Source organism: Salmo trutta, chromosome 7 (assembly GCF_901001165.1).
Source record: "Salmo trutta chromosome 7, fSalTru1.1, whole genome shotgun sequence".
Taxonomy (NCBI): Eukaryota; Metazoa; Chordata; class Actinopteri; order Salmoniformes; family Salmonidae; genus Salmo; species Salmo trutta.
The window spans coordinates 33,934,004-33,950,238 of NC_042963.1; the positions used below are offsets into that span (position 1 = coordinate 33,934,004).

The 16,235-nt window shown below is 44.0% G+C and overlaps 1 protein-coding gene across 4 annotated transcripts in view; it reads left to right on the forward strand.

The window, feature by feature from the left end:
• The window catches only part of fbxl13 (F-box and leucine-rich repeat protein 13), a 39,564-nt gene extending 34,618 nt beyond the window's left edge, over positions 1-4,946 (forward strand). Inside the window, exons 12-21 of one of the 4 annotated variants that reach the window (XM_029758672.1) lie at positions 796-925; positions 1,391-1,492; positions 1,642-1,762; positions 2,210-2,372; positions 2,471-2,590; positions 2,710-2,836; positions 2,924-3,007; positions 3,147-3,281; positions 3,354-3,517; positions 3,722-4,946. In XM_029758672.1, the coding sequence (XP_029614532.1) occupies positions 796-925; positions 1,391-1,492; positions 1,642-1,762; positions 2,210-2,372; positions 2,471-2,590; positions 2,710-2,836; positions 2,924-3,007; positions 3,147-3,281; positions 3,354-3,517; positions 3,722-3,944 (1,369 nt within the window). In that variant the 3' untranslated portion in view covers positions 3,945-4,946. Of the gene's footprint in view, positions 1-795; positions 926-1,390; positions 1,493-1,641; positions 1,763-2,209; positions 2,373-2,470; positions 2,591-2,709; positions 2,837-2,923; positions 3,008-3,146; positions 3,518-3,721 lie in introns of all 4 variants that reach the window. The other 3 variants (XM_029758673.1, XM_029758670.1, XM_029758671.1) reach the window with 3 other exon arrangements.
• Positions 4,947-16,235: the final 11,289 nt, after the last annotated feature.

Below are 16,235 nucleotides of genomic sequence, written 5' to 3' on the forward strand. Positions count from 1 at the left end.
AAACAGAAATACTGAGAGGAACAGAGAAAGAAACAGATTGAGAAATAGAGAAACCAAATGTTTGTGTGAGTGCATGTGCGCATGCAGGACCTTGACCATGTTTCTTTGTATCCTTTGTATCCAAAGAATGTTACACCTGAAAGCAATTCCATAGGCTCAGTTTTCTTTTAAACCTTATGAGCTTATAGACTAGAAATCATTGGAACCTAGCAGTGTGAAAATGCTTCACAGACCTGGCTGAGAATTAACCTGGAGAAATAGTCTAATTTCAGTTCAATTGCAAAGACTTTCATCCCTCAGCTGCTGCTGTCAACATATTCCTACACGCCGCTCTCTCTCTATGGCAGTTCCCTTCTCTCCTCCTCTCTGTCTCTGTCCATCCTTCATCTCTGCTGTTCTTGTGGGATTTCTCTTGATTAACAATGTCTAAACTTAGGTTTCGAAATAAAAGATTCTCCCAATCAGATGTCACAGTCAATTGACAACTCTGCCTACCTCACATCTCACCAACCCTCTCAACCCCTTTCCTGACATCCTACCTTGGTCGTTCAACTGCTGCAACCCGGCCAGATGTCAAATAATCATTCATATCCTCACTATCCAACCCCCACACCTTCACAAACTGAACATTGTGAGACTTGAACTAGTGAAATCAGGCCGATAGGTGCACAATTGGCTTTAGAAATACTCTGGAGTATTACTTTTCCAATACAAATCATGGAACTTTAGCTAATACACAGCCAGTTGTTGCCCAGTACTGCTCACATATTGATCTTAAACCCCCTCTCTGTCCAGGAGCTGCCTGAACCTGCAGTTCCTGAGTCTAGCATGCTGCCGTAGGTTCACTGATAAAGGCTTACAGTACCTGGCCTCAGGGAAGGGCTGCCAGAAGCTCATCCACCTTGACCTCTCTGGCTGCACTCAGGTCAGTTCCTATGGTCCTCTCTGATCTGTATGTCGCCTCTTCTATCTGCTTCAACTGTATCCAGATCAGTTTGTGTGCTCCTCTCTTCTCCAACACGTCTGTGTCCTCTGCTACCCGGCTGTACTGAAGTCAGTTTGTGTGCTCCTCTCCTACAAGTCTGTAGGTTGATACTTGGATTTGAGAGAGGTTCTCTCTCTGACTCTAAGAGAGAAGGAGCAGGCTACAGCTAACACACTGGTTTTAGATTACAACAGTCACCAAAAAAGTGCTGGCCAGCGTTGGTCTAACTCCAGCTGGTTGAACTCTGCTGAGAGAGAGAGAGAGAGACCAACTTGTTTGTTTTAAATTACAAACTGTACACACTCTCCATCACTCTCTCTCTCTCTCTCTCTCTCTCTCTCTCTCTCTCTCTCTCTCTCACCCACCTACTCTCTAATGTACTCTGTGTGTGGTGTTTTGTCCCAGCAGATCTCAGTGGAAGGTTTCAGGTACATAGCAGCGGGCTGCCCTCTGCTCCAGCAGATAGTCTTCAATGACATGCCTACTCTGTCAGACAGCTGTGTGCTGGTACGTATGGAGCTACCAGACAACTCATTTAGGCTCTGGCAAAAATTATTGCTATCAATAGGGAGTAAGACCATATTTTTAACCTCCATTGGCTACCTGTGTCATTAATGAGTGAATGGACTGTCACTTAGTCTGGTTTCTTCCAATAGGAGCTGGCCTCTAAGTGTCACTCTCTGTCTGCCATCTCCCTATGGGACACGCCCCATCTCTCAGACTCCGCCTTCAAAGCCATCGCTGAGGTGGCCAACCTCACCAAGTTCAGTGTTGATGGTGAGTGTGTGTGCATGAGTGCGTGTCATGTTCCATGTCTATCTATTAGTGTTCATTATTTGTCTTGGCAACAATCATTGTGGTGAGTCTCGTTGCCAGGGTGACGTCTACAGGGGCTCTGATTGGGTGACTGAGTGAGGCGCTAGACCTCATGTCATGTGATTGGTCTGTGACATCAAACCATGATGCAGCAGCCAGCAGGTCATGTAGTTGGTCAAACCTGAAACCTTTGCTATCCTCTAACTCTTGGCATTATACAGTGCTGTATCTGGCACAAGTCACTGTTAAGTGATTAGCCAATCATTATAGCTCTTCAGCCAAAGGAGATGGTCAGTTTGTTTCTGAGGATGTGATTAGTCATGTAAGACAAATGGTTCAGGGGCAGTATCAACACACACTTTGTTTGTTATGGTGCATGTTATGACAGTTGTCCGTGTGTTTTTGTAGGTAACAGTCGTATGTCAGACATCAGTTGGAGGGCTCTGTGTCGTAGTTCTCCAGGCCTTACGAGGCTCCATGCTGCTGATTGCCCTAGAATGACTGACTCCAGCCTAAAGTCTATGGGCGCCCTCAAAAACCTGGTCTACCTCAACATCTCACACTGCAGCAGGTGTGTGTCTGTGCGTGTGTGTTCTGTCTCTCTACGTTAGATGATATCGGGCTGCGCTACCTGACTGCTTGTGTGTGTGCACCCGTGTGTGTTCGTAGGGTGAGTGACATGGGTCTGCGGTACCTGACTGAGGGGCCTTCTGCCTCTAAACTGAGGGAGCTGAATCTGAGCAACTGCAGCCGCATCAACGACTTAGCTATCATGAGGGTGGCTCAGAAGTAAGGTCATATAAAAACTCACACACACGCACCCACAGACATGCACGCACACACACACGCATGTATTACACACAAGTACTGTACACACTGACAGACTGGCATGGTGTGTGTGTGTACAGGTGCAGTAAGCTGAACCACCTGAGTGTGTCTTACTGTGATAACCTGTCTAATTCTGGTCTGGAGTGGCTCAGTAGCTGTTCCTCTCTCCTCTCTCTGGACATCAGTGGCTGCAACATCATAGACCAGGTAATGCTCCCATACATTGCCGTGTAGGTATGTCGTATTACAGTTAGCTATCTAAAAACACTCCAACAATACAACTTATGTTTTCAGGGGCTGATTGCTCTAGGTGGGAACCCTGGCCTGAAGAAGCTGGTTGCCTCTGAGTGTGTCTGGATTACTGACATTGGTATAGAGGTACTGTTTACTTTGTGTTCTGCAGTCTGCACAGTACCTTTTGACTGTCTGTGATACCTCATTGAAAGAGTGTTAAAGGAATTCACTTCTTAAAGTAACCCTCCTCCTCTTCTCTCTCCTGCTCTCCCTGTGAAAGCAGAAGTTCTGCAGGCAGGCGAGAGGTCTGGAGTATATGGACGTGTCTCACTGTGTAGCTCTATCTGACCAGGCCATCAAGGCTCTGTCCTTCTACTGCAGGACTATAGTCACGTTACGCATGCCTGGCTGCCCAAAGGTATTCACACACACACAAACAAACAATATTACCAAAATATCTTGCCTATTGTCTATGTACTTCCCCTATCAGATGACAGACCTGGCGGTACAGTACCTGACAGTAGGGCGTCACTTCCTGAGAGAGCTGGACGTGAGTGGCTGTGTTCTCCTGACTGATCGCACACCACGCTTCCTACAGACAGGCTGCCCACAGCTCAACACCATCAACATGGTCTACTGCAGGGGAATATCCAAGTAAGACACGCATACACACACTTCAACTGAAATGGAATGTCCAGAAACTAAAGATGTAACACTGGGTGCAAAGTAACAATGTGTGTGTGTGTGTGTGTGTGTGTGTGTGTGTGTGTGTGTGTGTGTGTGTGTGTGTGTGTGTGTGTGTGTGTGTGTGTGTGTGTGTGTGTGTGTGTGTGTGTGTGTGTGTGTGTGTGTGTGTAGGCAGGCGGCTCTGAGGCTCCAGCCCTGTGTTGAGAAGTGGGAGCACAGTAACGATGACGCCCCCTACTGGTTCGGCTATGACAGTCTTGGCCAGCTGCTGCAGCCAATCAGACCACCCGACAAGATCCAGGACACCTGGGAGGAAGAGGAGCCAGCACCAAGAAACAACAAAAAGAGGAATTTGATAAAGGCCTGTGGAGAGGACTTCGAATACACAGCATGAATACACACAGTCCATGCAGACAAACAAACAAACGCACAAGGACTTAGTTTATACAGTACACACACAACCTCACAATCTAAGGTAAATCAAATCCCTAACACATACACTGCACCTTACATTAACTCTAGCTCAGATATCAAGCATCGGAAAGGAATGGCCAAAGATTAATAACCAGAAAACAATATTTTGTATCTGAGAATCAATGCAGTATATACATGTTTGCAGTATATACATGTATGCAGTATATACAGTATATACATTTATGCAGTTTATACAGTATATACATTTATGCAAAGCTTCTGCATCATACTGTTTCAACTGAGTAGGAGAAAGGTCAAAGCTTTCTTCTATGTATTGCAACACAAGACAGATGATTGAATTTCAGAATTACATCATACAGCAAACAATTTTAGCTTGGAAATAATCATACAAAAATAAATGTCCTCGATATGATTAGATTTTTTCGTCAGTGTCAACACTTTTCCCATTTCTTTTTTATTCACAGTAAATTGATCCCCCCCAAACCTATTTTGTACATTTTGCAGTTTCCACCCTGTGGTCAGAAAGTCTTAAAAGTTTTTCTTGCTTTGACTGTTGCTCACACACTAACCACAGCAGTCTCTGAACTTCTCAAAAGTCCAGTTAGACTTCAAGCTCAATACCTGCCTGAATATGTGAGACCTGAATGTTGTTCAGTGTTTCAATCTAAGAGCTCTGCTGATGACCACAAAGACAATGACTGAACTAGCCTGGCTGCCAGCATGCCACTATATTTCTGCTTGAGCCATCTCATGACAACAACAGTTGGCTAAAGCAGAAACATGACTGTTACCTCTATTAACCATGATCATGTGCTACAACTGTATATAGACATGTAATATAGCCTGCAGTTGCCGTTATCACATCTGTAACATAGCCTTTACTTTCGGGCATGATATTCACTTCTAAAACAATAGATTGAGAACAAAAATAAATTGTAGACCGTTTGGTTGGATAAGAAATTGACACCCTTGATAAAGATGAGCAATAATAACTGTACGGAAAGGGAAAGGGAGATACCTAGTCAGTTGTACAACTGAATGCGTTCAACTGAAATGTGTCTTCCGCATTTAACCCAACGCCTCTGAATCAGAGGTACGGGGGGCTGCCTTAATCGACATACACATCTTTGGCGCCTGGGGAACAATGGGTTAACTGCCTTGTTCAGGGGCAAAACGACAGATTTTTCCTTGTCATAAAATAAATCAAATACTGAGCTATATTGTATGTTATATTTTAGGGGGAAATTAATATTTTATACTAATTCAATTTCTCAGAGAAAGATATTATGTTTAACAAGTAATAGTTTTCCTCAAAAGGGTAGGGGTCAAAATTATTGACACCTCTTATGAATAAAGTAGTCAAAAGTTTAGTATTTGGTCCCATATTCCTAGGACGCAATGACTACATCAAGCTTGTGACTCTACAATCTTGTTGGATGCATTTGCAGTTCGTTTTGGTTGTGTTTCAGATTATTTTGTGCCCAGAAGAAATGAATGGTAAATCATGTGTAATTTTGGAGTCACTTTTATTATAATTAAGAATAGAATGTTTCTAAACACTTCTACATTAAATGTGGATGTTACCATGATTACAGATAATCCTGAATGAATCGTGAATATTTAGGACTATTTGTATTTGTATTTATTATGGATCCCCATTAGCTGGGGTCTAGCAAAATTAAGACAGTTTATACCATTTTTAAAACATTACAATACATTCACAGATTTCACAACACACTGTGTGCCCTCAGGCCCCTACTCCACCACTACCACATATCTACAGTACTAAATCCATATGTATGTATAGAGCGTATGTGTCACGTCCTGACAAGTAAAAGGGGTTGTTTGTTATTGTAGTTTGTAGTTTGTATTATGGGGAGCGACGGATCAAGCAAGCACCATGTTATGTGGAGATACGCACGGTATCGCCAGTGCGCAGCTACAGCCCGGTGCGCTTGGTGAAAGCTCCTCACAGGTGTCATGCTAGAGCCAGCATCAAGCCAGGACCGGTGATGCAAGTTGCAAGCATCAGACCGCCAGTGAGGGTTCATGGCCCAGTGTATCCTGTTCCTGCTCCTCGCACTAGCCCTGTGGTGCGTGTTACTGTTCTGGCGCCTCCAAAGCCAGCCCCACGCATCAGGCCTCTAGTGCGCTTGCCCAGTCCAGTACGTCCTGTTCCTGCTCCTCGCACTAGCCCTGAGGTGCGTGTCACTAGTCTGGCACCTCCAAAGCCAGCCCCACGCATCAGGCCTACAGTGCGCAGTTCCCGTCCAGAGCTTCCGGCGACAGTGCCCCATCCAGAGCTTCCGGCGACAGTGCCCCGTCCAGAGCTTCCGGCGACAGTGCCCCGTCCAGAGCTTCCGGCGACAGTGCCCCGTCCAGAGCTTCCGGCGACGTCCTACAGTCCGGAACCGTCAGAGACGGCCTACAGTCCGGAACCGTCAGAGACGGCCCACAGTCCGGAGCCTGCAGAGACGGCCCACAGTCCGGGGCCTGCAGAGACGCACCTCAGCCCGGGGCCTGCAGAGGCGCACCTCAGCCCGGGGCCTGCAGAGACGCACCTCAGCCCGGGGCCTCCAGAGACGCACCTCAGCCCGGGGTCTCCAGAGACGCACCTCAGCCCGAGGTCTCCAGAGACGCACCTCAGCCCGAGGTCTCCAGCGACGCACCTCAGCCCGAGGTCTCCAGCGACGCACCTCAGCCCGAGGTCTCCAGAGACGCACCTCAGCCCGAGGTCTCCAGAGACGCACCTCAGCCCGAGGTCTCCAGAGACGCACCTCAGCCCGAGGTCTCCAGCGACGCACCTCAGCCCGAGGTCTCCAGCGACGCACCTCAGCCCGAGGTCTCCAGAGACGCACCTCAGCCCGAGGTCTCCAGCGACGCACCTCAGCCCGAGGTCTCCAGCGACGCACCTCAGCTCAGAGCATTCAGCAGTGGTCTACAGCCCTGAGCCTTCAGCGGGGGTGGGCAGATTAGAATGGGGACTAAGGCCGGAGCCTGAGCCACCTCCGTAGTTGGAGGATTGGGGGGGGAGGGGGGTGTAGCATGGGAGCCGTCGTTGACGGTGGCCACCCTCCCTTCCCTCCCTTTAAGTTTGGGGTTATTTTTGTGTTTTTTTTGTGTTTCGGTGCATCCGCGGTCTGCACCTTTGGGGGGGGGGGTACTGTCACGTCCTGACCAGTAAAAGGGGTTGTTTGTTATTGTAGTTTGGTCAGGGCGTGGCAGGGGGTGTTTGTTTAGTGTGTTTCGGGTTTATGTTCTATGTTTACTATTTCTATGTGGTTTTCTAGTTTTTCTATGTCTATGTTAGTTTTGTCAATGACCTCCAATCAGAGGCAGCTGTTTGTTGTTATCTCTGATTGGAGGCCATATTTAGTTGTGTGTGTTTTCACTTGTGTTTGTGTGTGGTTGATTCCTGTTTAGTCTGTGCACCTTACGGGACTGTTTTCGTCATTTGTTTTGTGTAAGTGTTTTGTTTTTCCCTCAATAAAAGAAGATGATAAATATACCCGCTGCATTTTGGTCTACCTACAACGACGCTTGTTACAGTATATTATCGTGTGTGTGTGTGTGTGTGTGTGTGTGCCAATGTTTGTGTTGCTTCACTGTCCCCGCTGTTCAATAAGGTGTTTTTTTTATCTGTTTTTTTAAATATAATTTTACTGCTGGCATTAGTTACTTGATGTGGAATTGAGTTCCATGAATTCATGGCTCTATGTAGTACTGTGTGCCTCCCATAGTCTGTTCTGGATTTGGGGACGGTGAAGAGACCTTGTGGCATGTCTTGTGGGGTATTCCTGGGTGTCCAAGCTGTGTGCCAGTAGTTTAGACAGACAGCTCGGTACATTCAACATGTCAATACCTCTCATAAATAAAAGTAATGATGAAGTCAATCTCTTCTCCACTTTCAACCAGGAGAGATTGACATGCATATTATTAATATTAGCTCTCTCTATACATCCAAGGGCCAGCCGTGCTGCCCTGTTCTGATCCAACTGCAATTTTCCTAAGTCCTTTTTTGTGGCACCTGACCACACAACTGAACAGTAGTCAAGGTGCGACAAAACTAGGGCCTGTAGGACCTGCCTTGTTGATAGTGCTGTTAAGAAGGTAGAGCATCGCTTTATTATAGACAGACTTCTCCCCATCTTAGCTACTACTGCATCAATATGTTTTGACCATGACAGTTTACAATCTAGGGTTCCTCCAAGCAGTTTAGTCATCTCATCTTGCTCAATTTTCACATTATTTATTACAAGATTTAGTTGAGGTTTAAGGTTTAGTGAGTGTTTTGTTCCAAATTCAATGCTTTTAGTTTTAGAAATATTTAGGGCTAACTTATTCCTTGCCACCCACTCGGAAACTAACTGCAGCTCTTTGTTGAGTGTTGCAGTCATTTCAGTCGCTGTAGTAGCTGACGTATAATGTTGAGTCATTCGCATACGTAGACACTCTGGCTTTACTCAAAGTTAGTGGCATGTCGTTAGTAAAAATTGAAAAAAGCAAGGAGCCTAAACATCTACCCAAATCAAATTTTATTTGTCACATACACATGGTTAGCAGATGTTAATGCGGGTGTAGCGAAATGCTGGGGAATTCCTGATTCTAACTGGATTATATTTGAGAGGCTTCCATTAAAGAACACCCTCTGTGTTCTGTTAGACAAGTAACTCTTTATCCACATTATAGCAGGGGGTGTAAAGCCATAACACATACATTTTTCCAGCAGCAGACTATGATCGATAATGTCAAAAGCTGCACTGAAGTCTAACAAGTCAGCCCCCACAATTATTTTATCATCAATTTCTCTCAGCCAATCATCACTCACTTGTGTAAGTTCTGTGCTTGTTGAGTGTCCTTCCCTATAAGCATGCTGAAATTATGTTGTCAATTTGTTTAAGGTGAAACAGCATTGTATCTGGTCAAACACCATTTTTTCCCTAAAGTTTACTAAGGGCTGGTAACAGGCTGATTGGTCGGCTATTTGAGCCAGTAAAGGGGGCTTGTGATACAGCCTGGAGAAAGTTAGAGGGTCAAAGATAATACCCCCAATAGATTCTAACCTCCCCTGTTGTTGGTACGGGCTCCCAAGTGGCGCAGCATTCTAAGGCACTGCATCTCAGTGCTTGAGGCTTCACTACAGACACCCTGGTTTGATTCCAGCCTGTATCACAACTGGCCATGATTGGGAGTCCCATAGGGCGGCGCACAATTTACCAAGCATCGTCCGGGTTTGGCCAGTGTAGGCTGTCATTGTAAATAAGAATTTGTTCTTAACTGACTTGCCTAGTTAAATAAAGGTTAAATATATTTTAAAATATATTTTTTTTAAATTGGTAATGGTGAGGGGTTTATCATGTCTTGGGGGTATGATCTTTGACTCTCTGTAACTTTGTTTATCATTCATTTCTATTGGGCACAAAATAATCTGAAACTGAACCAAAATGAACTTCAAATGCAACCAACAAGTTTGTAGACTCACAAGCTTCATGTAGTCATGGTGCGCTAGGAATATGGGGCCAAGTACTACACTTTTGACTACCGTACTTTGTTTATTTATAAGAATCTTTTTGACCCCTACCTTTGAGAATAAAAAATATATAACTTCTTAAACAAAATCTCTTTCTCTGAGCAACTGTATTACTATAAAATAATTCCCCCATTTTTTTATGCATACAATATAGCTCAGTATGAATCATTTATTTTATACAGTCATTATTGCTCATCTTTATCAAGGGTGTCAATAATTTCGGACCCCACTGTATATACCTTTTGTCCCTGAGGATGTAGTACAGTATGTAGACAGGATGTAAGAAGGACACATTCCTCTCCAGCAACTGAGTTAGGAAGGACGCCTTTCTCTTTGTAGTGACTATGACTAGGTGTATTGATACACCATCCAAAGTGAAATTAATAACTTCACCATGCTCAAAGGGATATCCAATGTCTGCTTTTTAATAATTTCGGACCCCACTGTATATACCTTTTGTCCCTGAGGATGTAGTACAGTATGTAGACAGGATGTAAGAAGGACACATTCCTCTCCAGCAACTGAGTTAGGAAGGACGCCTTTCTCTTTGTAATGACCTATCACCAATAGGTGCCTTTCTTTGCGAGGCATTAGAAAATCTCCCTGGTCTTTGTGGTTAAATCGGCATTTGAAATTCACTGCTTGACTGAGTGACTTTACAGATAATTGTATGTGTGGGGTACAGAGATGAGGTAGTCATTCAAAAATCATGTTAAACACTATTATTGCACACAGAGTGAGGTCCATGCAACTTATTATGTGACTTAAGCACATTTTTACTCCTGAACTTATTTAGGCTTGCCATAACAAAAGGGTTGAGTACTTGACTAAAGACATTTCAGCTTTTCATTAATTTATAAACATTTATAAAAACAAGTAAACGTTGACATTTTAGGGTATTGTGTGTAGATCAGTGACACAAAATCTCAATTTAATCCAGTGTGAATATTTTCTGAAGGCACTTGTAAATCTATTCTTCTCAGAATAATTGTAGTTCCTGACCAGGAGAAACTCTGAGCCTTAGTTATAGCTGATAAATAGGGCCCAGGGCTTTTGCTGGCCATGTCATGTGGTCAGGAAAACAGGAAAAACTCAGAGCCCTAACTAAAAGTGCTGGCCAGTATTTGGCAGTAGCTATGTGGATTCGAACCCATGTCACAATGACAACGTATTCCGTAAACCACTGACCCAGACAACGTATTCCGTAAACCATTGACCCATAAAAGTCACTGGGTCCCGATGACAGTGTTTCAAGTCTCAGAAAGGCTATGTCACTGCACAATGTTAAAATGTACCATCCACCATGGGCACTGCTACCCTCCTCACCGTGTTTGTGTCCCAGCTGTATCCTACCTCAAGAGGACGATATGGAGGTGGACTCAGCATAGATGGCTTTCACCTTCTGAGGGCCACGTTCTGTCGACACATTCATAGTAGTATCTTCTTCACATCCACTGCCTACAAATCACAATAATGTAATCTAATACACATGTACAGTTGAAGTGGGAAGTTCACATACACTTAGGTTGGAGTCATTAAAACTTGTTTTTCAACCACTCCACAAATTTCTTGTTGACAAACTATAGTTTTGGCAAGTCGGTTAGGACATTACTTTGTGCATGACACAAGTAATTTTTCCAACAATTGATTACAGACAGATTATTTCACAATTCCAGTGGGTCAGAAGTTCACATACACTAAGTTGACTGTGCCTTTTAACAGCTTGGAAAATTCCAGAAAATTATGTCATGGCTTTAGAAGCTTCTGATAGGCTAATTGACATCATTTGAGTCAATTGGAGGTGTACCTGTGGATGTATTTCAAGACCTACCTTCAAACTCAGTGTCTCTTTGCTTGACATCATGGTGAAATCAAAAGAAATCAGCCAAGACCTCCACAAGTCTGGTTCATCCGTGGGAGCAATTTCCAAACGCCTGAAGGTACCACGTTCATCTGTACAAACAATAGTACGCAAGTATAAACACCATGGGACCATGCAGCCATCATACCGCTCAGGAAGAAGACGCGTTCTGTCTCCTAGAGATGAACGTACTTTGGTGAGAAAAGTGCAAATCAATCCCAGAACAACAGCAAAGGACCTTGTGAAGATGCTGGAGGAAACAGGTACAAGTATCTATATCCACAGTAAAATGACTCCTATATCGACATAACCTGAAAGTCAACTCAGCAAGGAAAAAGCCACTGCTCCAAAACCGCTATAAAAAAGCCAGACTACAGTTTGCAACTGCACATGGGGACAAAGATCGTACTTTTTGGAGAAATGTCCTCTGGTCTGATGAAACAAAAATATAACTGTTTGGCCATAATGACCATTATGTTTAGAGGAAAAGGGGGATGCTTGCAAGCCGAAGAACACCATCCCAACCGTGAAGCACGGGGGTAGCAGCATCATGTTGTGGGGTTGCTTTGCTGCAGGAGTGACTGGTGCACTTCACAAAATAAATGCCATCTTGAGGAAGGAAAATTATGTGGATATATTGAAGCTACATCTCAAGACATCAGTCAGGAAGTTAAAGCTTGGTCGCAAATGGTCTTCCAAATGGACAATGACCCAAAACATACTTCCAAAGTTGTGGCAAAATGGCTTAAGGACAACAAAGTCAAGGTATTGGAGTGGCCATCACAAAGCCCTGACCTCAATCCTAGAGAAAAGTTGTGGGCAGAGCTGAAAAAGCGTGTGCAAGCAAGGAGGCCTACAAACCTGACTCAGTTACACCAGCTCTGTCAGGAGGAATGGGCCAAAATTCACCCAACTTATTGTGGGAAGCTTGTGGAAGCCTACCTGAAATATTTCACCCAAGTAAAACATTTAAAGGCAATGCTACCAAATACTAATTGAGTGTATGTAAACTTCTGACCCACTAGGAATGTGATGAAATAAATAAATAATTCTCTGTACTATTATTCTGACATTTCACATTGTTAAAAAAAAGTGGTGATCGTAACTGACCTAAGACAGGGAATGTTTACTAGGATTAAATGTCAGGAATTGTGAAAACTGAGTTTAAATGTATTTGGCTAAAACGAGTTTTATGTTAACTTACGACTTCAACTGTACACTATATACACAAAATAATGTTGACACCCCTTCAAATTTGTGGATTCGGCTATTTTAGCCACACCCGTTGCTGACAGGTGTATAAAATTGAGCACACCGCCATGCAATCTCCTTAGACAAACACTGGCAGTAGAATGGCCTTCCTGAAGAGCTATGTGACTTACAACGTGGAACCGTCATAGGTTGTCCAACAAGTCACTTCATCTAAATTCTGCCCTGCTAGAGCTGCCCCAGTCAACTGTAAGTGCTGTTATTGTGAAGTGGAAACATCTAGGAGCAACAACAGCTCAGACGCGAAGTGGTAGGCCACACAAGCTCACAGAACGGGACTGTTGAGTGCTGAAGTACGTAAAAATCATCTGTCCTTGTTTGCAACATTCACTACCGAGTTCCAAACTGCCTCTGGAAGCAAGGTCAACACAATAACTTTGTCGGGTGCTTCATGAAATGGATTTCCATGGCCGAGCAGCCGCACACAAGCCGAAGATCACCATCGTTTGTTGAGATCAGTATGGAAAAACTGGACTGGCCTGCACAGAGCTCTGACCTTAACCCCATTGAATACCTTTGGGATGAATTGGAACGCCGACTGCGAGCCAGGCCTAATCGCCCTATATCAGTGCCCGACCTCACTAATGCTCTTGTGGCTGAATGGAACAAGTCCCCGCAGCAATGTTCCAACATCTAATGGAAAACCTTTACAGAAGAGTGGAGGCTGTTATAGCAGCAAAGGGGGGTACAACTCCATATTAATGCCCATGATTTTGGAATGAGATGTCCAAATACTTTTGACCATGTAGTGTATGTTGCCCACGGATAGGCTAGGAGTTTCTAACTTTGAATTTATTGGTATCTAATCCGTTCACATCTATAAGTGCCTTGGGATATATGTAAGGGTTTAAAGCTTGCAATGCATGTCATCACAGAAAGCTACATGAAGCCAGAACCATTTGACTTTGGGTGAGGCCATCATTATTTCTAATGCTCAGCTGTCTCCTCCTTATACTTGCATTCACAGAGGGAGAAGGGGCTGCGGCATTATAACAGACGACGTGGCTGTAGTTTTAGTCACATTATAATCGTATTCATATTTATCTTGACAGTACAGCTTTAATCCCATTCATATTTACTTTGACTGCGTGCAGCACACAGTTTCCACTCTCTGTCTTCACCCTTCAGGTCTCACACTCCATCTTCTTGACACGCACATTGCCCTCTCCTTGAGTGGTGATGTAAACGTCTGACTGACACACACACACACACACACACACACACACACACACACACACACACACACACACACACACACACACAGAGAGAGAGAGAGTAGGACGTGATATCTATCTGATCGCTGGTTTTATAAGAGGGAGGGGAAGTGCTTGGTTACGGGTCATCAGATCAATTATGTAATTATGAGCATCAGCTGACAGTCTGATCCTAGTACAGTTAGTACAACTAAGAGCTATTCTCTGATTGGCCTACTTTGATGCATGATGCAGACAGTGGCCCTAAACTCATGATTGAACATCACAAACCAAAACACTCACCACTTTTAATGGGAGTGGTCAGCTCAACTGTCATGTTGCTGTTGACTTTCTCGGACATGATAAACAGTTCCTTGTTTTGGTCATCGTAGAGCACCTGAAAGTTGTCTAGTTTGACGCCCTGATCTGCCCTGGTACCGTGAATGGTGATGAAGGCTTGGTTCACCTCGGGAAAAGCGTGCGGGTCTAGACGTCGTATGGAGATGTTACATTGGCGCTGAACCCGCACTTTGCTAAAGGGGTTAACAACTAGAGTCCACTGCTTCAAGGGCTTATTCACCTCTTTCGTGGTTGAAGCGCAGGGAGAGGTCAAGAACACCTTCTGAATCAGCAAGGAAGAGTCATGGAGGTTATTTGGACATGCTGCCAGGGACCACCAACGTAAAAGTCCGAGACCAACACGTTGGTTCGCAGAACAACAAAACATCATGGTCACCGACCATAAACAGTCCTGAACATAAACATCGCACGAGGGGTGCTTACTGTGGAGTTGAGTGGAAATTAGAAACCATTTGTTGCGCTCCACGTCCTGCGGAAAGACAAGATTATTTTGGTCAAGGACAGGTTCCAACCACGGACTGTAAAAGGTTCCAACTCCTTTATTAGGTCATCTTCTATCCCTGGGGTGTAATCATTAGTCCAAACAGTTGCACGTTTCTTTTGGACACATTCATGTAAGTCCCTCCCAGTTTCGTTCAGTATGCTTCCGTTTAAATAACGTTTTGAAACAGAATTGGCTAATGAATACGCCCTTGTCCTATGAAAAACATCTAGTCAACGGGCCAGGATGCTCGCTAAAATATCTCTGACGTAAGGGTGTTTGGAAATGTAGTCCCAGATAATTGAAGGATGGCGTGAACATTGCCATCCAGATGCTCATTTACCTGTTTGTTACTGCAGACTCATTGCCCTAAGACTCTCACTTTTCAGTTTGTGTAAATGTTAACTTAGTTCCAAATTAAGACTTCGAACAAAGAAGACCTGAGATATTATCCCACTGCTGCCACCAATGTTGTGATTGAGAGGGAATAGCGGGATTTGGGACTATGATTATGCGGTGCAGCCAGACCTCTTGGTAGAGACGGTTTGGCTTCTCACACAGAGGAGACACATTTGGATAGTGTGATAGTGTTTAGAGAAGTATATATAGTAGCAGGGGCGACCCGTCATTCAGGGCAGCTGGGGCTCTGAACCCCACATTTATAGCTTGCCTGTTTTGCATGTTATTTTGGCATTAATACATATCAGTTTGCAAACAATGTAAAAAAAAAAATATATATATATATATATATATATATATATATATATATATATATATATATATAATTGAGCCGCATACAAACATGGTCTCTTTTTTTGTTTTCTTGAGTAAGGCAACTCCAAAATGCAGGTGTTTCAGCATAGCTCAGTGCTTTCTATGGTGGTGGGGCAAGCCAGCAGAAAATATGGAGCGTTGCACCGTGATTGGCTCAGTGTTCTGTCACTCATGGGGACACAACGTCACCGCCAAGTCTAAGGGTAAAGCAAAAAAATTCTAGCCCCTTGGGTGCTAGAGTTACATTAGAAGTGCCCATCCAAGAAGGCTCAAGGTCATTGGCCAGAAATAAAATGAAGTCAAATCACGGTATATCTACAGTAGCTTTGATTGGACTGAAAATCTTAGCTAGCAGTCATCATCATGAATAAAGTAGACAATCTACTGGCAAATCCTTTTTAATCCTTGTCATAATGAAGAGAAATTACAGAGAAAACGTATCAATGCTCATCGGCCATTACACAACAAGTTGGAAATCGCAAATTCAACAATGAATGGTTTGGGAGGAATCCGTGGCTAACTGCAAGCATTGCAAAGCAATCATTAGTCTGCTATTCAGTGGAGTGGCTGTGTGGTCCCATGTCTAAGATTAAGGGTCTCATTTCCGAGTTTAAAATGATAAACATTCAACATTGGCCATGCTGTCAATGAAGCATGATTTGTGCTGCACTCAAAACAACTGTTAATTCGGAACTGCAAAATCGGGCTTTAGTGAGTTCAAGACAACTGGGAAATCGGGAAAAATTAGCTATGACTGGGAAAATATGTTTTGAACTTTCATC